The sequence below is a fragment of the Bufo bufo genome, chromosome 10 (assembly GCF_905171765.1).
Source record: "Bufo bufo chromosome 10, aBufBuf1.1, whole genome shotgun sequence".
Taxonomy (NCBI): domain Eukaryota; kingdom Metazoa; phylum Chordata; class Amphibia; order Anura; family Bufonidae; genus Bufo; species Bufo bufo.
Window position 1 is genome coordinate 141,360,362 of NC_053398.1, and position 25,089 is coordinate 141,385,450.

Here is a 25,089-nt window from a genome sequence, read left to right on the forward strand (position 1 = left end):
GGACCCAAGATGGCCGCCAGCACATGTCAAACGAAGGAGAGCAGCAAGCAGGTAAGACCATGACAGTACCTCCCCCTCAAGGGCCCCTCCTCCGCGGAGCACAAAACGGTTTCTGAGGGAAGCGTGCGTGGAAGGCTCGGAGCAAGGCAGGAGCATGGACATCTGCGGAGGGAACCCAGGAACGCTCCTCTGGACCATAACCACGCCAATGGACCAAAAACTGCAACCGACCGCGGACCAGGCGTGAGTCCAGGATATTGCTCACCTCATATTCCTCACGATTGCCCACTTGGACCGGACGAGGCCGAGGAACCGAGGAAGTGAAACGATTACACACCAGTGGCTTCAACAGGGAGACATGAAACACGTTGGAGATCCGCATGCCAGGAGGAAGCGCAAGGGCATAGGCTACCGGGTTTACCCTGCGAAGCACTCGGAAGGGACCAACAAAGCGAGGCGCCAGCTTGGGAGTGGGCACTCGAAGGTTGAGGTTGCGGGTGGACAACCATACACGGTCTCCGACCTGGTAGGAAGGAGCAGGCGCTCGTCTGCGATCAGCCTGGAATCTCTGGCGCTGCGCAGAGACCTCAAGGGACTTCTGGATCTGTACCCAAGAAGCACGTAGGACGGAAAGGTGATCCTCCACAGCCGGAATATCCTGGGGAGAGAATACCTCCGGTAACACGGCAGGTTGGAACCCATAATTGGCCATGAAGGGAGACGTCCCAGAGGAAGAGTTCACCGCCGTGTTCCTGGCAAACTCAGCCCAAGGCAGGAGGTCAACCCAATTGTCTTGGTGATCGGAGACATAGCAACGAAGGAATTGCTCCAAGGCCTGATTGGATCGTTCTGCGGCCCCATTGGACTGAGGGTGGTAGGCCGAGGAGAAGGAGAGATGAATCCCCAACTGGGAGCAAAAGGCGCGCCAGAACCTGGACACAAACTGACTCCCCCGATCCGACACAATCTCCTTAGGCAAACCGTGCAACCGGAAGACCTCCCTGGCAAAAATCGTGGCCAACTCTTGTGCAGAGGGTAACTTCTTGAGAGGAACACAGTGGCACATTTTGGAAAACCGATCCACAATCATGAGAATGACCGTATGGCCTCGGGATGCAGGAAGGTCCACAATGAAATCCATCCCCAGGTGTGACCATGGGCGCTCCCCGGTGGCTATGGGTTGCAGAAGGCCCAACGGAAGGTGCCGAGGGGACTTACTCTGGGCACAAACGGAGCATGCCGCTACATATGCGGCGATGTCGGAACGTAGGGAAGGCCACCAGAACAGACGTGAAACAGCCCAGGACAGCTGATTCTTTCCAGGATGCCCCGCGGTCTTGGAGTTATGGTAGGTTCGCAACAACCGAGTGCGCAACTCCTCAGGCACAAAACATCTGCCGTTGGGTCTCCCAGAGGGAGCACCAGATTGAGCCGCCAAAATCTGCTCACCCAGGGGAGAGGTCAGGCTGGTGCGAATGGCGGCCAGGATCTGATTCGGAGGTATGACCGAAGTCGGAATCGACTCCTCCCTGGACAGCTCGGAATACTGCCGTGATAAGGCATCCGCCCTGATGTTCTTGGAACCGGGTAGGTAGGAGACCACGTAATTAAAACGTGACAAGAACAGAGCCCATCTGGCCTGACGTGGTGTCAATCTCTTGGCCTCAGAAAGGTAGGTCAGATTCTTGTGGTCCGTCAGGATGAGAACCGGAACCACCGAACCCTCGAGCAAGTGCCTCCATTCTTTAAGGGCCTGCACGATGGCCAATAACTCCCTGTCACCAATCTGATAGTTGCACTCCGCGGAAGACAGTTTCCGGGAGTAAAACCCACAAGGAAGCAGAGGACCCTCTGGTGTTCTACGCTGAGACAGAAGGGCGCCTACTCCCGTCTCAGACGCGTCCACCTCGAGGACAAAGGGCAACCCAGGGTTGGGATGCGACAGAATCGGAGCCGACACAAAGGCGGACTTTAGGGCCTCAAAAGCTCGGATGGCCTCGAGCGGCCAGACCTGGGAATTACTGCCCTTCCTGGTCAGATCCGTGAGAGGCTTGGCCAGCATGGAAAAGTCCCTGATGAACTTCCGATAATAATTGGCGAAGCCCAAAAAGCGCTGCAGGGAACGAAGACCACTGGGCTGGGGCCACTGTAAGACAGCCGAAACCTTCTCAGGATCCATGGAGAACCCCTCAGCGGAAATGATGTAACCTAAGAAGGTTACCTGGGATCGGTGAAATTCGCATTTCTCAAGCTTACCGAACAGCTTGTTCTCTCGTAACCGTTGCAACACTCGTCTGACATCCAGAATGTGGGCCTCCATGGATTCAGAATATACCAAGATGTCATCCAAATAGACTACCACACACTGCTGCAACAGGTCACGGAAAACATCGTTGATGAATTCCTGAAAGACTGCGGGCGCATTGCACAACCCAAAGGGCATAACCAAGGATTCGTAATGACCGGTCCTGGTGTTAAACGCGGTCTTCCACTCATCGCCCGCCTTGATCCTTACCAGGTTATATGCCGCCCTCAGGTCGAGTTTGGTAAAGACCGTGGCCCCTTTAAGGCGATCGAACAGCTCGGAAATCAAGGGTATCGGGTAAGCGTTCTTGATCGTGATGCGATTGAGACCCCTGTAATCGATGCAAGGCCTCAACTCACCGCCCTTCTTTTTCACAAAGAAAAATCCAGCCCCTGCCGGGGACGAAGATTTGCGAATGTGTCCGCGTGAAAGCGCCTCCCTCACGTACTCCTCCATGGCCTCATTCTCCGCTACCGACAGTGGATAGACTTTGCCACGAGGAGGAACGGCACCAGATTGTAACTCTATGGCACAATCGTATGGGCGGTGCGGAGGTAGGGCAACCGCGCACCTTATCGAATACATCCCGGTACTCCTCGTATTCAGGAGGCAACAGAGAGTCCGAGGAAGTACACAGCAACTTGACAGACCCATGGATGCAACTAGCCCCACACTGCGGTGACCACGAGAGGATCTTGACCGATCTCCAATCGAAAGTCGGATTATGCTTCTGGAGCCAGGGGTACCCCAAGACCACCGAGTAGTGTGGAGACGAAATAACCTGGAGGCAGACCGACTCTCTGTGAACGGCACCAATGGCTATCCCCACTGGAAGGGTCTCATGAGTCACGTGTGGCGGCAGAAGGGGTCTGCCGTCTATCGCCTCAAGAGCCAGTGGGGAACCTCGAGCCTGCAGAGGAATGGAATTGGCGGCAGCGAACACACTATCAATGAACAAACCACCAGCACCAGAGTCCACCAACGCCTGGGTCGTCACCGAGCCCCCGACCCAGGAGAGGACAACAGTGATCAGTGGTTTGTCAACACGGGAAACCGGGGACGAGGAGACTCCACCCAAGATCTGCCCCCGACAGGATCTCAGGGTACGAGCGTTTCCCGGACGGTTCGGACATGCCAACCGAAAATGCCCACCGAGACCACAGTACATGCATCGGCCCTCGCGTCTCCGGAGTGCCCTCTCCCCCTCGGACAGGCGAGCAAACCCCAGCTGCATGGGTTCACCCCCAGACAAGTCATCCCCAGGAGGCGTGGGAGGAGAGGGAGGCACGGGTGGGACAGCAAACGTAGGCACCAATCTGTTAGAAGACCTCCGCAGGTTCTCCTTAAAGGAAGGTCTCTCCCTGAGTCTGGTGTCAATCAAAATCAGGAAAGAAATAAGAGACTCGAGCTCAACTGGTAGGTCCTTAGCTGCAACCTCATCCTTCAAGGCATCCGAGAGACCATGAGAGAAAGCAGCGACCAGAGCCTCATTATTCCAGCCCACCTCTGCTGCCAGGGTACGAAACTCAATGGCGTATTCAGCTACGGATCGTGAACCCTGTCTGATGGACATAAGGAGCTTCGCAGCAGAGGCAGCACGAGCCGGCACATCGAATACCTTCCGAAGAGAAGCAACAAAACCGGAAAACTCGGCAACCACCGGATTGTTGTTCTCCCATAAAGGGCTGGCCCAGGCCAAGGCCTTGTCCGAGAGCAGCGAGATCAAGAAGCCCACCTTTGATCTCTCAGTAGGAAAGGCATGTGGCAGCAACTCGAAATAAATGCCCACCTGGTTAAGGAAACCTCGGCACTGAGTTGGCTCTCCCCCAAAGCGCTGTGGAAGAGGGGCAGAACCGGTCATACCCCGAAACACCGCAGGCGCAACAACAGGTGTCGGGGTAGACTCTGGCGCAACAACCGGAGCGGCAGTAGGAGCGAGCCCAGGAGCGACAACCGACCCATCGGCAACGGGAGCGAAATGAGCCGTGCGTTCAAGCAGGGTTTGCAACGCCACAGCGAACCGACCCAACAGGTGATCCTGCTGATCAAGTCTGGCAACCAGCGTGGGTAGCGAGGATGGCCCTGTACCGTCAGAATTCATGGCTTGGTCCTAATGTCACGGAACCATGAACCAGACGTACAACAAGAGATAAGTGAAAATAAGAAGGCTTTATTGAAAATAAAGCTGTAAAGCAAAAGTCCAAACGGATGGTGAAACCGAGCAGAGTCTTTGCGAAGCCAGGATCAGGAACCAGCAGGGTAGTCAGACGAAGCCAGGATCAGGAACCAGCAGGGTAGTCAGACGAAGCCAGGATCAGGAACCAGAAGCAGCAGCAGTCTTAGAAGCATGTGAACACAAGAGGACCAAGCAAGGAACTGAAGCCACAGACCTCCTATATATATGAGCTAGGCATCCAGCTCCTCCCAGGGGAAGGAGGAGCCGCAGGGTGGAAGGCTACAAGAAACCCAGGACCCAAGATGGCCGCCAGCACATGTCAAACGAAGGAGAGCAGCAAGCAGGTAAGACCATGACATCAGCGTGGATTCGACATCCCCCACCCTCGCCAACACGGCTCTGTCCATTGTGTAGTGGTTGGAGCTGGTTACTGCGGCGCTGCTCGCATAGAAGTGAATGGAAGCAGCACCACAGTTACAGGCTCAGTCCACTGCACAACGGACAGAGCTGCGTAGTGCCGCCACCTAATACCGTAGATAAACTGTAGCCTGGAATACCTCTAAAACACCACCTAAAATGAATGGTCCTTTTTACGCAAGCCGATAATTTCTAATAAAGGCGATTATAGCAAGTCAGTTGGCGCTTGTTAAAAGGAGCTTTTACACTGGACAGTTGTCGGCAGCACGAATGATCGTTCATAAGTTACGATTGATTAGGCGACCGTTTATTTCTAATGTCATCAACACATCAGATCAGTTCAGATGGTGAGATGTGCTGCTGACAAACAATCATTCACATGGGCACTTATCGGGAATGAATATTTCGACCAACCTTCGCTTGGCCGGTGCAAAAGGCTCTTAACCTCGCCTGTTTTTAAGATGCTTCTTGGTTTTATGTCACGCTTGGTCTGGGGAGTATAAGCAGGGGTGCACCTAGCCTTTCTGCTGCCCCCCCCAATGCCAATTTCTTAACCTAACCCCTTTGCCACAATGAAAGCGTTTATTGACCATGACCCTTCCGCTGCCCCCCTCTTGCCTAGGCGATCGCCTCACCTGGCCTCATTGATGGTGCACCCCTGGGTATAGGTTTTGCTGTTTTAACATAATTATGTACATGGTGAGTTTGTCCTACTTAGCGCTCTAAGGTCATTGGACTGAAGGAGGAGATTATTAATTTCTTAAATTAACTTTTAACCAAGCAATTAATTCTGCTCTTCGTATCTTTAGGGAAGCCGCGCCGTCCTGTAAACGTGACTTCTTGCTGCCCCTCGAGGGATTGAAAAAGGTGCAGTTACTTTGATTTAAAAATAAAAAAATAAAAATCAGCGCCCACCTTTATGGACTGGTAGTGAAAATTTTAGGATTGGGATGGGAAAGAAAATCTGTGTATCGTGTAAGGCCTCATGCACACGACCGTTGTTATGGTCCGCATCCGAGCCGCAGGTTTTACGGCTCAGATGCGGACCCATTCACTTCAATGGGGCCGCAAAAGATGCGGACAGCACTCCGTGTGCTGTCCGCATCCGTTGCTCCGTTCCGTGGTCCCCCCCCAAAAAAATATAACCTGTCCTATTCTTGTCCGTTAGGCAGTTATATCAATGGCTGTCCGTGCCGTTACGCAAATGGCGGAACGCACACGGACGCCATTCGTGTTTTGCGGACCTGCAATTCGCGGAACGCAAAACACACAACGGTCGTGTGCATGAGGCCAAAGTCAGTAGATATAGAAGAGAAAAACTGAGCCAGGGCATCCCGTACAGAGGATTCACAATTTTGATCTTCTCTTTGTCAGAGATGGAGTCAGTCTTAAAGGGAACCTGTCACCAAACTTCAAGATGCCCTTTAAGGCTGCTTTAAAGCTGTGATCCACTCGAATGGGTGGCTGGCCAAGGACGATATGACCTAAGGGTCATAAGGGGTCTTTAAATTTCTTGCTTGATGTGGCCAGCCATAATCTAATAACAAGGATGAGGAGAATCATCCTCTGTAGTGCATGCCCATGAGGAACACTTTTTAGTAGTTGTCCTATTATAATCTGCTGTGTCGGGAGGAACTGTCTAGAGCAGACATGCACAACCTGCGGCCCTCCAGTTGTTGTAAAACTACAACTCCCACAATGCCCTCCTGTAGGCTGATAGCTGTAAGCTGTTCGGGCATGCCGGGAGTTGTAGTTTTGCAACAGCTGGAGGGCCGCAGGTTGAGCATGCCTGGTCTAGAAGATGATGTCTCTCATAAATGGTGATGCCCATGCTCTAAGGTGGACAGGCAGTGGTATGGCCATCACCAATCCAACATACTGATACGATAATCACCTTGATAATGATTTTCTCCTTTAGCTGAGTAGGAGATGGTAGCTGGTCCGCACTTGCTTCGGTGGGTTTGGTCAACAGCATGTCACCGAACACTTCTTTAAACACTTTGGCCATATACCTCTGCTGCTCCACCGTGCAATGCTCTTCAATGGAGAGAATGACCGGGTATCTACAGAACAATGTTACCTGCAGTCAGACTTATGAAAGGACGTTAATGACTGTGTAAATCAATTACAACATGATAAGTTGGGAACAGGTACCAAAAAGAGGGGGGGGGGGGGGAATGCTAAGTGACCCTTAAAAGGGTGGCCTCAACTGGACAGTCTGTTCTCTAAAACAAATGAATGACGATCAGCAGATCATCACAGGTCTGGCTGCAGAAACCCAGCAGCAGTGCAAGCATGCAAAATGGTAGGCGGACTGTAGTGTTACACCCTGCCCATAGAAATAAAGGCATGTTACGCCAAGTCCTTCAGTGTGGAAGCCGCTCATTGCAGCATCTAGAGGTGTTTTAAAGGAGACTTGAGCAGTGATGACCCGCCCTTAAAAGGGTTCTTCAGGAATTATTTAAAATGGCCGCCAGTGACCTGTCCTACAATGAGAGTAGGACTGGTTGCTAGAGGGTGAGGGGGATGGGGGTCTCACTACACAATATGCTTTGGCACTTGCATATACTACACATATGTAAGTTTTCTTTTCAGGCTGCCCAGCCATGATGGCATATCATAGGCAGGATCACATGGGGATAGCAACCAGTCCTGTTCACATATTCTAGGACAGGTGGCTGCTGGCCATTTGAAATAATTCTAGGATAATCCCTTTTGATATAGGTCATCAGTATCAGATCGGTGAGGCGCTCCCACAATCCGCTAACAGAAGGAGCCATGACATGCCGTAACTAGCACAGGTCCCTACACTGTGAACTGGCCAAAAAATGTACTGCAAGCTGGGTCCCAGTCAGTGTACCAGGATAGCTTCCAGTGCATATGTCGAACATATCCATAGGGCCCCATTTACAAAGCATATGCTTTTGGCATAAGGTCAGTATGACTGAGCATACTGTATAGAATTTGGTAGTGGACTACCCTTTTGCATTCAGAGGCATACCATGCGGTATAAAAATGCCTTTACTGTAGCATATGTCACAGCCTTCTGTTGGAGGTATACATCAGAAACTCCTCCCAACATATACCTCCGAAAGAAGGCAATGATGAAGTGCGAACAGCCATATACAGTACAGACCAAAAGTTTGGACACACCTTCTCATTCAAAGAGTTTTCTTTATTTTCATGACTATGAAGGCATCAAAACTATGAATTAACACATGTGGAATTATATACATAACAAACAAGTGTGAAACAACTGAAAATATGTCATATTCTAGGTTCTTCAAAGTAGCCACCTTTTGCTTTGATTACTGCTTTGCACACTCTTGGCATTCTCTTGATGAGCTTCAAGAGGTAGTCCCCTGAAATGGTCTTCCAACAGTCTTGAAGGAGTTCCCAGAGATGCTTAGCACTTGTTGGCCCTTTTGCCTTCACTCTGCGGTCCAGCTCACCCCAAACCATCTCGATTGGGTTCAGGTCCGGTGACTGTGGAGGCCAGGTCATCTGGCGCAGCACCCCATCACTCTCCTTCATGGTCAAATAGCCCTTACTTTCAACGTTTTCCCAATTTTTCGGCTGACTGACTAACCTTCATTTCTTAAAGTAATGATGGCCACTCGTTTTTCTTTACTTAGCTGCTTTTTTCTTGCCATAATACAAATTCTAACAGTCTATTCAGTAGGACTATCAGCTGTGTATCCACCTGACTTCTCCTCAACGCCACTGATGGTCCCAACCCCATTTATAAGGCAAGAAATCCCACTTATTAAACCTGACAGGGCACACCTGTGAAGTGAAGACCATTTCAGGGGACTACCTCTTGAAGCTCATCAAGAGAATGCCAAGAGTGTGCAAAGCAGTAATCAAAGCAAAAGGTGGCTACTTTGAAGAACCTAGAATATGACATATTTTCAGTTGTTTCACACTTGTTTGTTATGTATATAATTCCAGATGTGTTAATTCATAGTTTTGATGCCTTCATAGTCATGAAAATAAAGAAAACTCTTTGAATGAGAAGGTGTGTCCAAACTTTTGGTCTGTACTGTATATCAGAAACTCCTCCCAACATATACCTCCGAAAGAAGGCAATGATGAAGTGCGAACAGCCATATACATTTTGGTGTATGTGGAGCTCTCGACTCTCCACGGACCGATGGTATCCGAGAAGAGATTAATCTTCTGGGAGATCAGCTGCCGGCTGAGGTGTCTGACAGCGGCTTTCTCCTCTCTCCCCATTGACAACACATGCACACTTGGTTAGGTCGAGTCGAGGGATCTGTTTAAGGTGTATGGCCATCTTTAGATCATCCTGGGGCTCTATGATGATCTAAGTTCAGTTGAACCACAAGAGGTCTGGATTTTGCAGACTACTAACTGAATAGTAAGATATGGCCGCCTAAAACACCAGTAGTAAACGGCAATAGGCGAATAGATGGACATAAATCTCTGTGGCTTGGTAGGAGCTGCTATATTGGTTGTCATCCAGCTTTCCTGTATATTACTAAGAAGCAGCTGAGTCTAATTTATATCCCATTTTCAGCATTGGGTATTATATGTCATTGCTTTTGGCGAGACCATATTACAAGATGCTCAAATAAAGGCGCCACCTGTCCTTTTTTTACCATCATACATCACATGCCCAGTTATTAAAGAGTTACAGCGGGAACTCACTCAGAGGTGACAAATGCATGGTCCTTAATAGCTTGCACCACGTCGTCAAATTTAATTTTCGTTGTTCTTGTCCATCCGTGATAAATAATTGGCTTTCCATCAGGGCCGTCCCAGCAGTCCACTGGATGGAGGTGAGAGACAGGAAACAATCACACTTCAGTGAACCCAGTACACTTCGCAGCACAACGTGAGACCCTTCCTCTAGACTTTTCAGGGGGGAGTACGTCAGCAATTTAATGTTCTAGCCGTGGTAATAAGTGAAATGGACTTTCACTCGCAGCTCTCCGGGGAAGCCGGACTTTGTGAAATCTACTTATATAAGTTTTACACAGATTTTTTTTTTTAAGCCCAAATGAAAAATCTTGCAAACCTTGAGAGACCACAAGAAGGGGAGACGGGGTGCATGGGAAGCCTATGTTATACCCTCACATAAGGTAATAAGCAGATTCTGTGCTTACACTCCACACATCGGCACCCCATCCGCAGACACCGCACATAGGCTTCTGTGGACGACTCGCTGCGCAGCTGGTCTCCTGTTAAATACCTGGGCAGGAAGCAAAACAGAAAATGATGGGTAACAGTGCTATAATGAAAAGTGATTTACAGAAGGGGCATGTAAGGGCGCACTCACATATGTCCAGAGCCACCTGCCATGGGAGCACCAGATGCCAGGAATAGGATGCATCACACCCAGCATCCACATATAAGGCACAGTGCTGGACCTGGTAGCTACCAGGACTGAAAAATGGCTGCAGTCAATGGTTTTTGATCACGCCAATGGAAACATTGCCTATCCTAAGACATCACATCTACGCAGCTCCAAATCCACTGCATGGACAAAGAGTTACATACTAAAATACTAGCTGCCTGCAGTCACCACTAGGGGGAGCTTGCATACTGTTCTACTCAGAAAATAATATAGAGAATTGCCAGCTCACCCTTTTGTACTTCACGTTCCGGATCCCATTGCTTGTTCAAAACTGAAGAAAGAAGGTATTGAATCCAGGGTGCAATCAAATCGTCATAATTTATTTCCACATATTAAATTCCAGGTACAAACACGCCCCTGTTAGTTCTCCAGAGCCGGCAGGTTTCAACCGCGCTGTGCCATGAGAAAGCCCTGGCGGTGCAGTTGAAACATGCCGTGTGTTTGTACCTGGATTTTAATATGTTCTATTCGGTGTATACATGATATACAGTAAATTCCTCAGCTCCCCCTAGTGGCGGCTGCAGACAGGCAGAATTTTATCAGGATTTATTAAAAGCCGTCACCTCTCCTTACATGTACGTTTTAGTAACTACTTGCATTCCTCATGTAATAACAATACTGGTGCTAACTCTACGTTGTGCCATTCCTCTGTTATTCCCACTAGGAGTTTATGAATAAAGGTTCAACTCAGTGTTGCCAAGAATTAAAAAATGCCTACATAGTTGCCAACAGTCCTAAATTCGCTATGGTTGTTCCAAATGTTTAGAGACAATTCCATCAAATTTGACTAGTTCCGTCCAGAAAATATGTGGAGCTTATGTAAACCCTGCCCATAAGTGGGCATTCCTGTCCAGGTTCAGACGTGGCCGTGGCAGAACTTAGATGTCCCAACTTTACCAACAAAAATGCTGGTAAATGTGGGAATACCACTTTAACTGTACTGTACAGTATCATCATCCATATGGTAGAGATGAGCCAATCGATTTGTAAGATTCTGCATCTGTGATGGGGTGCCCCCGGACTGAGGATGCTCTCCCTGCTGCTTGATTGACTGGGCTGGACATCTTGGCTGGCCCTGCCAATCTTGCGTCTGTGCCCCTCTGAGTAGCAGAGCAATGCCAGAGGCTCTGCTTGCACTTCCACCCAGAAGTGCAGCAACGCATGACCAGTCACCGCTACAGAAGCAGAGCCTCTGCACTTGCGCCGCTACTTGGAGCAGTGGCACAGGCGTGAGGTTGTCCAGCCCTGTCAATCAAGCAGCAGGGAGAGCATCATCAGTCCGGGGGCACCCCATCACAAAATCTTACAAATCGATTGGCTCATCTCTACCATATGGATAATGATACTGTACAGTACAATTAAAGTGGTATTCCCACATTTACCAGCATTTTTGTTGGTAAAGTTGGGGCATCTAAGTTCTGCCACGGCCACGTCTGAACCTGGACAGGAATGCCCACTCATGGGCAGGGTTTACATAAGCTCCACATATTTTCTGGACGGAACTAGCCAAATTTGATGGAATTGTCTCTAAACATTTGGAACAACCATAGCGAATTTAGGACTGTTGGCAACTATGGAGGGAGTCCCCAGCTTCGGTTACACCCCGTTGCAGGTGCAGAACGCTGCTTAATGAGATGAGTCGAATCTTACAAATCGATTCGCTTATCTCTGCTCTATAGTATAGTATAGCTTGCAGCTGCTGGAGTAAAAAAATAAATAAATAAGGAAAATGTATACTCCAGATGCCAATATTACTTGCCTGTTATTACCTATCATCACGGCAGATGAAGTTACACTTAAATATATAATAGGAGTTGTTCTCGCAGCGAGTACCACTATTGCTAGTATATTGTACAGGCCGATCTCTGTGGGTACCGCATATATGGATTTATGTTAAATTAGGTTGTTTCTATTGCTGGGTATGCCATCCTGAATGTCGGCTTCATCAGTCACAGCATCCTCTAATGGTCCAGAGGGGATGGTACATCTATGTATGTCCTCGTCCTGCTTCTATACATATTTCAGCCCTCGCTCTGTCGCCGGGCTCTCTCCTCTGTGGGCTTCTAGTAAGGTCATCTCCACCGCACAGCTATAAATGATGCACAGTACCTTCCTCCCTATGGACTGCTAAACTTGAGAAATAAATTGGAAAAGCCAGAATGAATCGGACATCGGACATACAAGGCACGTCGGAGTAAGCTATGTTATATTTTAAGGGTCTTATTCCAGACAGTGCAGTTCCCCCCGGTCGCCATGAAAACTCATCCATTCATGTTTTATGGAAGGCACTATTCAAAGGAAAACTTCAGCCATTAAATGGGACTTTGATGAAAACGCCCTTGTAGGGCATCCGTGATGATCAGGCCTGAAAACTGCAAAATGGACATTTATAATTCCCTTCCTTCAATGTTGGTTACATCGTATGATGCTCCGGCTGCCATTTTTTAAAAGCAAAGCTCCTGCAATTTTTTTTCCTCTAAGGATACTGCAGAGGCTCTTGTACATGACGTGCATGTATAGTACCTACGTTATTGGCATTTATGGGTTGTCTGTCATCTTGATTCATGCTTCTGGCTTTGCATACAAGGCACTTACTCTGCTCTGAGACCTATCTATGGCCAGCAAGTGATAGATCGGTACTGCTGTCCCCTAACAAGTCTCAGCGTATCCCTATGTAAAGCAGCTTCAGCCTGCCTTCCCTGCCTCCTGCTTGTGATTGCTTCAGCCTGCCTTCCCTGCCTCCTGCTTGTGATTGCTTCAGCCTGCCTTCCCTGCCTCCTGCTTGTGATTGCTGCAGCCTGCCTTTCCTGCCTCCTGCTTGTGATTGGTTTTTCCCTGACAGTTCTTACAAGCTGGAGACTGGGAGAGCAGTGTGAAGCTGTAACAGACAGCATAGACAAGAAGTGTGAGTTATGAGTTTTATAACACTGCGGCTAATTATTGCAGGGACTCGTCTATTCTGTAAGGGGTGCAGTTATATTAGGCAGAAATTTTGTCTTCTGCAACACTGTATAGATACAGAGCAACATGGAACTAAGCAGGAAGGAGATGGGAGGTGTCCGATTAGCTACCAGAGGGGGTTTGATAGGTGATTATATAATCTTGTAGTTCACAGGAAGTCAGCCACACAGGAGAGACTGACAACCTGTCTACACAGGAGAGCAAACTCTACACTGGTGGTCAGACTGGGGGTTACACGAAACGGCTGCCTCAATAAAATGGTCCAAAATGTGTGAACGCCACTGGGCTGTGATGAACAGCTAGAACATTGCTTGTGAGGGTCTGCAAAAAAACTGCTGGAGTGTCCCTTTAAGTAGCTGGGTGGAGCTTAACTGTTACATGATTATGTACATCTGGCAAATACGGCCGACACATTCCCTGGCTGACAGCCACAATCCATCCTGTAAGGGGGAGACAAAGCTCATCAAATGTAAAGTTAGGGAATATGTGCTGGCTGGTGATTTTTTCATTTCTTTTTTTAATTTGATCTGAACAAAAAAAAATTTTTTTATGCATTTTGCTATTTTTTAGGTTCCACTAAGGGAGTGAGGAACACTCGGAAATCACGTCAGCCAACAATGCAAATTAGACCTGCAGGAACCCAAGACGGGGAAGCGTCGCCCACTTGTCATTTGACTGGCTGAAAGCTCACGTGTCAAGTGATATGAAAACTGAACAGGTACCAATTCATCCTGGCATTTCATGTTATAGTAGTATGTGGAAAACATAGAGTTAAAGGGGTCCTCCTGCATCGGTGTCTGATTGCTATTAGTCACATAAACAGGAATCCTGAGAGTCACGTTGTGCAGTGAGGTGCGGTCCTGACTTGTCTGTTTGAGGAAAGACTTGTATTCCTCCATTAAATAACAGTTCTAGAGCATCTTCTGTAATAATTCTGGGCTCTACAGTTATGTTATTCCTACTAGAAATGTATAAACAACTGGGTGTTACCATCTGAGGTGTGTCCCTGCACTCTGATACTGTCCAATCAGAACTGACTGTGCATTGTAATGTTTATACATAGTGATTGCACCAGCAGAATAGTGAGTGCAGCTCTGGAGTATAATACAGGATGTAACGCAGGATCAGTACAGGATAAGTAATGTATGTGCACAGCGACTGCACCAGCAGAATAGTGAGTGCAGCTCTGGAGTATAATACAGGATGTAACTCAGGATCAGTACAGGATAAGTAATGTATGTACACAGTGACTCCACCAGCAGAATAGTGAGTGCAGCTCTGGAGTATAATACAGGATGTAACTCAGGATCAGTACAGGATAAGTAATGTATGTACACAGTGACTGCACCAGCAGAATAGTGAGTGCAGCTCTGGAGTATAATACAGGATGTAACTCAAGGTCAGTACAGGATAAGTAATGTATGTACACAGTGACTGCACCAGCAGAATAGTGAGTGCAGCTCTGGAGTATAATACAGGATGTAATTCAGGATCAGTACAGGATAAGTAATGTATGTACACAGTGACTGCACCAGCAGAATAGTGAGTGCAGCTCTGGAGTATAATACAGGATGTAACTCAGGATCAGTACAGGATAAGTAATGTATATACACAGTGACTGCACCAGCAGAATAGTGAGTGCAGCTCTGGAGTATAATACAGGATGTTACTCAGGATCAGTACAGGAGAAGTAATGTATGTACACAGTGACTGCACCAGCAGAATAGTGAGTGCAGCTCTGGAGTATAATACAGGATGTTACTCAGGATCAGTACAGGAGAAGTAATGTATGTACACAGTGACTGCACCAGCAGAATAGTGAGTGCAGCTCTGGAGTATAATACAGGATGTAACTCAAGGTCAGTACAGGATAAGTAATGTATGTACACAGTGACTGCACCAGCAGAATAGTGAGTGCAGCTCTGGAGTATAATACAGGATGTAGCTCAGGATCAGTACAGGATAAGTAATGTATGTACACAATGACTGAACCAGCAGAATAGTGAGTGCAGCTCTGGAGTATAATACAGGATGTAGCTCAGGATCAGTACAGGATAAGTAATGTATGTACACAGTGACTGCACCAGCAGAATAGTGAGTGCAGCTCTGGAGTATAATACAGGATGTAGCTCAGGATCAGTACAGGATAAGTAATGTATGTACACAGTGACTGCACCAGCAGAATAGTGAGTGCGGCTCTGGAGTATAATACAGGATGTAACTCAGGATCAGTATAGGATAAGTAATGTATGTACACAGTGACTGCACCAGCAGAATAGTGATTGATGTGTAATGGTGCACATCTGCTGGATCTCTGAACACCCTATTTACCTGGATTCTTAGATTCTGCAGTGTAAATGTCTGACATTCCCTTGTAACGGCAGTGAAGGATGAGAACAATATACAATAAAATATAGACCCTTCCTGGCACCCAGAGCCCCGGGCCTTCATCAGTACTCACGTGTTATGTGAGGAAGCAATCCAGTAATGTGACAGCGGATTATTCATGTTCTGCACAGTAATCTCATCATACTTCTCATCCCAGATGCTGTTTTCTTTGGAAAATAAGTAGGTCAGAAACTGAAAGAGATAGAAGCCGATAGGAATAAGGATAGGATCTGTTCTGAAGGAAAGTAGTTAAGAATGTCACGGATCTAGGTCTGGGCCACATTGGGAATCTGCCGTAATGAGGGGTCGGGGGGGCATGAATGTGAGTCAAATACCATATCCCTTCTTTAGGTAAGTCACATGGGAAATACGGACAGACCTGTAGAAGCCTAAGATGACCAAGGAGCCATTTGGGTGGAGAACCCCTTTAAATATGTATACAATGCTCTTTATAGGCTGAACAACCGGAAAGGAAAGAGTTAAAACATGAGTCTGTTTCTAAGCTGCAGGCAGAATTTAAGGATTTTTCCTCCTTTACCTCGTCCACGAACAGAAAGGGCTCCGCCGTCTCCCTCATAGTGTCGTCAATAAACTTCGTCATGCGTTCACGAACCTTATTAATATCCTGGGCCGAGGATTCCTGGCGGGATTGTAAAGATTAATGAGATACCGGAAACCTTTCAGCAGAATCCCCCTTTATCACAGTAAAGATAGTAAAGGACTGTGTTAACCCCTTAAGACCTGGCCTGTCTCGCACCTTTGGGACAAAGCGTTTCTTTAGTTTTGCATTTTTCCTCACCTAGTTCCAAGAAGGGCCGGGCGGACAGACAGAGGAAGCCCGCTCCCTTTTCTTCAAGCTCCTTAGATGGCACGGTCACTGCTGACTGTGTCGTCTAAGGGGTTAAACAGCCAGGATAAGAGGTTTCTCTGATCTCAGGTGTTACAGCAGGAGCACTGTGCCCATATAATAATCATGACATGCCTATAGATCATGGTGCCTTCAATGTATGGCAGTCCATGACAGCTAAGGGGTTAAACTGGCTTCGGTGAGGCTATACTTGTGGTATGCTATTCCTAAAGAGGACCCGTCCCTTCTACTGACGTGTCTGTTTTAGTAACTACTTGCATTCCCCATGTAATAAAAATTCTGGAGCATCTATTCTCATGGCTCTATGTTGTGCCGTTCCTTTATTATTCCTGCTAGACGTTTAATTGAATTTCCAGCAGTCTGCAGTAAGGGTATCGGTGGGTGTTATGAGTTGTGTCCCTGCACGGTCTGACATTATTCAATCAGTGCTGCCAGTATCAGACCCCCCCCCCCCCCCCCAAACTGGTAACACCCAGCTGTACCCTTACTGCAGACTGCTAGCAATTCATGTATAAACTTCTAGCAGGAATAATACAGGAATGGAACAACATAGAACCATAAAAACAGATACTTCAGAGTTATTATTACATGGGGAATGCAAGTAGTTACTAAAACAGACATGTCAGGAGCGGTGACGGGTCTCTGACTCCCACCGATCTGATATTGATGGCCTTTCCTAATTACTGGCCAGCAATATTGTGATGCCTGGTATTGCAGCTCAGTCCTATTCCAGTAAACGGGACTGAGTTGCAATACCAGGCAAAGCCACTACCAAATGTATGGCGCAGTACCTGGTTACCAAAAAAAAGAAAAGAAGGGGTCGCAGGTTATTACGGATTCATTCTGAACACAACCTTATTGCGTTACTTACATGCTTGTAATTCTATGAATGCTCCTCAGGGGTGGAGCTTTTCAGGGCATGGGTGTGACTAAACTTTACATTTCAAATTCTAACAAATGATATAATCTGGTCATGTTATCTGGTAATGTAATGCAGTAGGTGATGATGTGAGTGGTGCCCAGAGTCAGTATTTTTATTTGTCACATACTCCTTAACCTGCTTGATCATGGTGGGGTCCCTCCATGGCATCGCACATTGTATTGCTCAGGTTGTAGGTAAATATATTTAGCGGAGGACACAAAAAAGGGCTTTGCAAGTGTTACCCTTGCAGGTAGGTAGGGCACCCCATTCAGGACCTTGACAATTATCAAGAGTAAAGAGTGCCCTTTTCTCTGGAGGACCTGTCATGTCCATGCATTAAACAGACATCCCACTGGACACATTGTAATACTTCATTTCCCCTGTGGTGGCGCTGCAGAAAAATGAGACACTTGTTGCTGAGTTCCTCCACAGACTGCAACTGATTGCTAAAGGGCTGTTTCACAGGAGCGGATCCCACGCGTGTCATCCGCAGCGTGAAAGAGAGCCAAGCCCCGCTCCGGACAGCAGAGACCCGGAGCATTAACATGACTGATGATGCTCCGTGCCTCTCTGTGATCTTTTTACTACAAAATCACAGTGAGATAAAGTTGTCACCATGATTTTATAGTAAAATGATCAGAGAGAGGCCCGGAGCGTCATCAGTCATGTTACTGCTCCGTGTCTCTGCTGTCCGGAGCGGGGCTTGGCTCTCTTTCACGCAGCGGATTACCCGCACGGCATCCGCTTATGTGAAAGAGCCCTAAGGATCCCATCCAGTGATCAGCTTATTTTAAAGAACTCTTCCAACAAAAAGGGATTGTTAAAAGCAGACATCCCCTTTAAAGCTCTTCGAATAAGGCAAAAATCTTATTATGGATTTGAGTGGCACGCGTAGTCCTAGTCCAAATCTGTTATTTTTTTGTTGTACTTTCTGATTAAAGGGACTGTCCAGTAATAAAAAATAAAAAAAAAGATGGATTGCTCACCTCCACCGATCCCCTGCTGCTACCGTGCCAGCGCTTCTCCGGTTCCCACTGCTCTCCACTTCCTGTTCAGCCAATCAGTGGCTTTATCAGTGACACGCCTCTGCCAGTGATTGGCTGAGCAGACCTTTCGTGCGTGGTGTGTCAACCTGGGACAGGAATTGGAAAGCAGCGGTGACCAGACCAGGTGCTCCCTGGAGGACCCCTTTAAGTGATTAGGAAACGGTTACAGCTAAGTAGACGGTTTGTCAGGTTATTGAGAGTAGCTGAGAACAAGCCCACACAGCAGCAGGCCCTGGCACTCCCTATCTGCGGCATCAGCCAGCACACCGGGGTCGGTAATGAAAGAACCGACATTGGATATAATTACTTCATGCAAATACGGAGACAAAGAAAGGCGCTGTTCGCTTTCAGCGCCTCCTCCTACTGGGAGGCCAGGACATTTCCATATGCAAAAAGCTAATCTCGCTAATAATGGATGGTCTTTGGGTGGCATTGTAGGTGCAGAGAACAAATCATTTTCTCAGCAGCAGCTTCTCCTTTATTTGCATAGAAAATGTTGAATATCTGCAAATATTGAATGGCGCACCCCTGCTGTGCCATAAACGGAGGCAGAATATTCAAAACCCCGCGCCACAATGCACATAATGGGCCCTACTGTTCCTCCATTTACATTCTCCTTTCTATTTTATTTTTTCACTTACAAATAAATAATGAAATGAGCGAGAGATTTCTATTGTGAATGGGCACACAATGCGCCCCCTGCAGGGCCGCCACAGAACTTACCCACGAAACCCGGTATCAGAGGGGGTTTGTTACAATGCGGAGAAACAAAAATCTAATGTCACGGCCCGGATACAGAGACTGATATCGGGGGGCCGATCGGACTGTCTTGTATCGGGGGACCGGCCTCATCAGAAAACATTATTATGTCACTGATATTATTCAGATTCCAGAGTCATGACATAAATTATAGGAGAGGAAGGTAATGATGAAGAATGTGTCATTTATTTACAGGCATCTAGATGCGGAAACATCTGTATGTCTGGAGAAAGAAATCCATCTCATATCTTTACCATTTTTATCTCTCTATCTCTATCTATCTAATATCTATCCATTATCTATCTATCTCATATCTATCTATCTATCTATCTATCTATCTATCTATCTATTATCTATCTATCTATCTATCTATCTCATATCTATCTATCTATTATCTATCTCATATCTATCTATCTCTCATATCTATTATCTATCTATCTATCTATTATCTATCTCATATCTATCTATCTATTATCTATTATCTATCTATCTATCTATCTATCTTCTATCTATCTCTATCTATCTATCTATCTCTATCTATCTATCTATCTATCTATCTATCTATCTAATATCTATCCATTATCTATCTATCTCATATCTATCTATCTCTCATATCTATTATCTATCTCATATCTATCTATCTATCTCATATCTATCTATCTCTCATATCTATTATCTATCTCATATCTATCTATCTATTATCTATCTATCACATATCTATCTATTATCTATCTATCTATCTATTATCTATCTATCTATCTATCTATTATCTATCTATCTATCTATCTCATATCTATCTATCTACCTACAGTACCTATGACATATTGCCTTCCTCTGGGACCTCCACGGATCATTACTATGGTGGTCCTGAGTTCCCTCCTCATGACCCCAGTAAAGAGGAGCTTATAGATAGTGATGGTATACTGTAGCATGTCCATTAAAGGGGTTTTCCCATGTAATGAAGTATGAATTGTTGTGTTGTTTGTGCCACTACATGCAACTTACCAAATACATGTTCTTATCGATTCCTCCTCCTTTCCTCTATATCTGACCTTCTTTCTCAGCTTTATGTACTTGTTGTTGTCAATGGTTATGGCCACCCCAGCAATACTGCCGCGTGCGCGCCATCCTCCTGTGTATTTATTGTAGGCAGTCTGACCTGCCTCACGGGCTTGCGCATATCCGCGCATGCGCGATCAATGTCTGTGCATGCGCGGTCGTTCTTTATCCTCCGCTTGTCACTCCCGTCTATGAGGCGGCTAATGAAAAGAATCACGGCTCACACAGGAGCGCGCACGCACATACAGGAGGCAGAGTTAGTAGGTCAGCAGAGCACTAATACGGCTGTCAATCAATAGGACAACGCCCCTGACTGAGCAGTTTATTGAAGAGGACAGCCACGGCATGGAAAGCAGAAGGTGAGATAACCCCTTTAAGGAAAATTGTTATTTTGGGGAAATCTCTTAAGTTAAAGGATAACCGTCATATTTTTTTTGTTTGCTAGTTATTAGAGCTAGGCATGTATACCTGAGTTAGTCTGTCAATGATTGCCAAAAGATCTGTAATTGCCTTATAATAACAGCTTCCATTAATGTCCTCTGTCTCTTTCCACTGCTCCCTTAAAAGACCGTTGCTAGGGCTTGTCTGTCTCCGGCTAGGAAGACAGAGGGGCGGTCCTTCACACTGCATGCCTGCATTAGGCTTCAGAGTGAGGAGGCGTGTCTCTCAGTAATCCAATCTGATTGGCTGGCAGGAAGCTGCTGGCTACAGCATGTTTGTATGTGACCTGAGGAAATGCAGTTTTGGCCTCAGAGAACTGGCAGAGGAGCCATCTTGAGAAGATCCTCATAATGTAGGATTCAAAACATCCGTAACTAAGGGGAAAACTCAAGGAAAACAGTGGTATGTGAAGAAACTAAAGATTGCTTTATGCATAATGCTGCTGCAGCAGTAACATATGCTAAAATAGTTTTTTTTTTAATGAAAATATGACAGTTATCCTTTAAATTACAGTTAACGATTTCTTGCCGCGTTTTACACCCAAAACTTTTCAGATTAATATGTCTCCAGAGTTGCATCTGGTATAAACCTGAATTATAACAGGTAGAGGACACGTATAATTTAAAAGGGTTTTTCGAGATTTTTATACTGATGCCCCGTCCTCGGGATAGGTCATCAGTATCTGATTGGTGGAGGCCCAACACCCAGGACCCCCTCTGATCAGCTGTTCTCCTATGAGCACCGCTGCTTTCTCCATTCTTACCAAGCACAACGCCGTACATTGTATAGTGGCTGTGCTTGGTATCGTGCTCAGCTCCATTTCACTTCTATGGGGCTGAGCTGCTCCTAGGCCTCGTGACTGTGTCGTCACTAGCCTACTGCAAGTGGCGGTGTCTTCTCAGCCGAATGAACGCAGTATTATCCTGGCCGCGGTTCGCTCCGCTTGTGGAGCGCATTGATTACATTGAAAACATAAGGGCCTTCTGATTGGTCCGCAGCATTTCTCTGCCCATGGTGCGTTCCACCGGTTTTCAGCACCACGTGACCGGAACCTGGGCAGATCTAGCAGCACCTTGTCCGCGGTGCGTTCCACCGGTGGAACGCACTTCCCTCTTCCGGTATCACGTGACCAAAAGTACATCTATAAAGCGCTCCTCCAAGCCCCGACACCATAAATGATCTATTTATACTATTAATTGAATTTGAGTATATGAGCTTTCCCCGGGTGGAACGCACTTCCGGTTCCGTGTCATGTGACCAGAAGTTATTCTCCCACCATGTGGACCTAACGGGTTTTCATGTGTTGGTTGTGTATAAAACACTGTGAATGTACAGTGGATATAAAAAGTCTACACACCCCTGTTAAAAGGTCAGGTTTCTGTGCTGTAAAGAAATGAGACAAAGGTAAATCATTTCAGAACCTTTTCCACCTTTAATGTGACCTATAAACTGTACAACTCAATTGAAAAACAAACTGAAATCTTTTAGGTGGAGGGAAGAAAACAAAAAAAAAAAAAAAATAATGTGGTTGCATACTTATAACTGGGGATGTAGCGGTGTTTGGAATTAAGCAATCACATTCAGAATCCTGTTACATAGCAGTCAGCATACACCGGCCATCATGTAAAGTGCCTCTGATTAACCCCAAATAAAGTTCAGCTGCTCTAGTTGGTCTTTCCTGAAATGTTCTTAGTCTCATCCCACATCAGAAGCCATGGTCCACAGAGAGCTTCCAAAGCATCAGAGGGATCTCATTGTTAGAAGGTATCAGTCAGGAGAAGGGTGCAAAAGAATTTCCAAGGCATTAGATATACCATGGAACACAGTGAAGACCGTCCTCATCAAGTGGAGAAAATATGGCCCAACAGTGACATTACCAAGAACTGGACGTCCCTCCAAAATCAATGAAAAGACAAGAAGGAAACTGGTCTGGGAGGAGACCAAGAGGCCTACAGCAACATGAAAGGAGCTGCAGGAATATCTGGCCAGTCCTGGCTGTGTGGTACATGTGACAACAATCTCCCGTATTCTTCATATGTCTGGGCTATGGGGTAGAGTGGCAAGACGAAAGCCTTTTCTTACCAAGAAAAACATCCAAGCCAGGCTACATTTTGCAAAAACACATCTGAAGTCTCCCAAAAGCATGTGGGAAAAGGTGTTCTGGTCTGATGAAACCAAGGTGGAACTTTTTGGCCATAATTCCAAAAGATATGTTTGGTGCAAAAACAACACTGCTCATCACCAGAAGAACCCCATCCCCACAGTGAAGCATGGTGGTGGCAGCATCATGCCAAGGGGCTGTTCTTCTTCAGCTGGAACTGGGGCCTTAGTTAAGCTAGAGGGAATTATGAACAGTTCCAAATACCAGTCAATATTGGCACAAAACCTTCAGGCTTCTGCTAGAAAGCTGAACATGAAGAGGAACTTCATCTTTCAGCATGACAACAACCCAAAGCATACATCCAAATCAACAAAGGACTGGCTTCACTAGAAGAAGATTAAAGTTTTGGAATGGCCCAGCCAGAGCCCAGACCTGAAACTGATTAAAGATCTGTGGGGTGATCTGAAGAGGGCTGTGCCCAGGAGATGCCCTCGCAATCTGACAGATTTGGAGTGTTTTTGCAAAGAAGAGTGGGCAAATCTTGCCAAGTCAAAATATGCCATGCTGATAGACTCATACCCAAAAAGACTGAGTGCTGTAATAAAATCAAAAGGTGCTTCAACAAAGTATTAGTTTAAGGGTGTGCACACTTAAGCAACCATATTATTTTTATATTTTTTCTTCCCTCCACCTAAAAGATTTCAGTTTGTTTTTCAATTGAGTTGTACAGTTTATAGGTCACATTAAAGGTGGAAAAAGTTCTGAAATGATTTATCTTAGTCTCATTTTTTTACATCGCAGAAACCTGACATTTTAACAGGGGTGTGTAGACTTTTTATATCCACTGTATGTGCACTATGTTTTGCTCCTGAGGAAGGGGTTTATGACAGCTCCGAAACGCGCCAAGCTATTTTCAATAAAAAGTCACCTCGTATTACTTGAGAAGTCCTTTGGGTCATCTATCAATAGGACGACGAAGGGACTACCACTCTACAGGCGATCTGTCACGGCTGAGGATGGGGGAAATCCTCAGCCGTGCAATGCCAGATGCTGTAGGCCTACTCGGCCAGGAGAACAGGATAGGGAGCAGGTCACCTCCTAACAGCGTCCCTACCCTGACCCTAACTCCTAACTGCATGGGCCGACCTTAAAGGTAGGAGGACCCATGCGCAGGAACCTCGGATCCCTAACTCACCCTCCGTCCGGTCCCTGCGCTAGGAGTCAGGGTAAGACGACCTACTCCTCCTAGACGCGGAGGAGCAGGAGTCTCACTGGCCAAGCTGTTGGGAAAAAGGGGAACACAAACAGTTTTACGGGTATGGCAGGCGAACTAGAAGTTCCTCCAACCTGCCACAGCCTTGCTGACTGGATCCCTGAGCAAAAGGAATCCAGAACCGTAAACTGCACAAAAGTGACAAGGAAGGTCCCAACAGAACATCACATACAACATGACATACAAGAAGGCATAAACATAAACTTAAATCTCAAACTATAAACTATGACCACAGTGGTGGCTCTCACTGGCGGATGACAAACACAGGAGGCTGCTATCAGCAAGCATGCTGAAGCAACCTACTGAGCTCTGCAAGAGAGAGGGTCTTTATAGGCCCAAGTGGCCACACCCAAGGATTGGACACACCCAGTGACATCACACACACACTGGGAAGGAAGTTAACCCTTCCAGTAACACAGAAGGGAAAACAAACATACATAAAGGGAAAGTGCACACAATAACTAACAACAAGTGCACACATACAACATCACACAAAACCGCATGCACAACGTAGCAAGCTGCAATGGCACAGCTCCGACTGCTACGCTGCCCATACACACTGTTGCCAGCGGCAACCACAGGTGAGGCAAATACCACAGCCCTCACCTGTGATTGAACACCAAAGAGAACCGCTGACAACCGCATGCGGTTCAGAAGTCACGGTCATAGCCATGGCCGTGACACGATCTCGGCGAGGGGGGGGGTTCGGTGTCAAGTGTTTTGAGCTTATCTTGCACCACCCTCCTTGGTGACCTGAGTAACACACAGGTTTGTGTGTATTTTACCTTATTGAAGACCATAATAGTTGTTCTAGATTGATTTTATCACCACAAAGTGTGTGCTAATTCTTTTTATATATATATTCTCTATTCATGTGGCTTTGTAGCACATATATATATCTTTTAATCTTTGACGCCTCTGCACGCGTACTTTCCGTCTGGATGATTTGTGGGGTGGCACTTTAAGCCCTTTAAAACCTGAAGTAGTGACGAC

The 25,089-nt window shown here is 46.7% G+C and overlaps 1 protein-coding gene across 2 annotated transcripts in view; it reads right to left on the reverse strand.

Moving 5' to 3' along the window:
- The window catches only part of PLCG2 (phospholipase C gamma 2), a 126,946-nt gene that overhangs the window by 56,668 nt on the left and 45,189 nt on the right, over positions 1-25,089 (reverse strand). For both annotated transcript variants that reach the window (XM_040410530.1, XM_040410531.1), the window contains exons 10-14: positions 16,166-16,267; positions 15,701-15,819; positions 10,028-10,113; positions 9,570-9,690; positions 6,793-6,961 (exon numbers count right to left, since the gene is read on the reverse strand). In XM_040410530.1, coding sequence (XP_040266464.1) covers positions 6,793-6,961; positions 9,570-9,690; positions 10,028-10,113; positions 15,701-15,819; positions 16,166-16,267 — 597 coding nt within the window. The remainder of the gene's footprint in view (positions 1-6,792; positions 6,962-9,569; positions 9,691-10,027; positions 10,114-15,700; positions 15,820-16,165; positions 16,268-25,089) is intronic.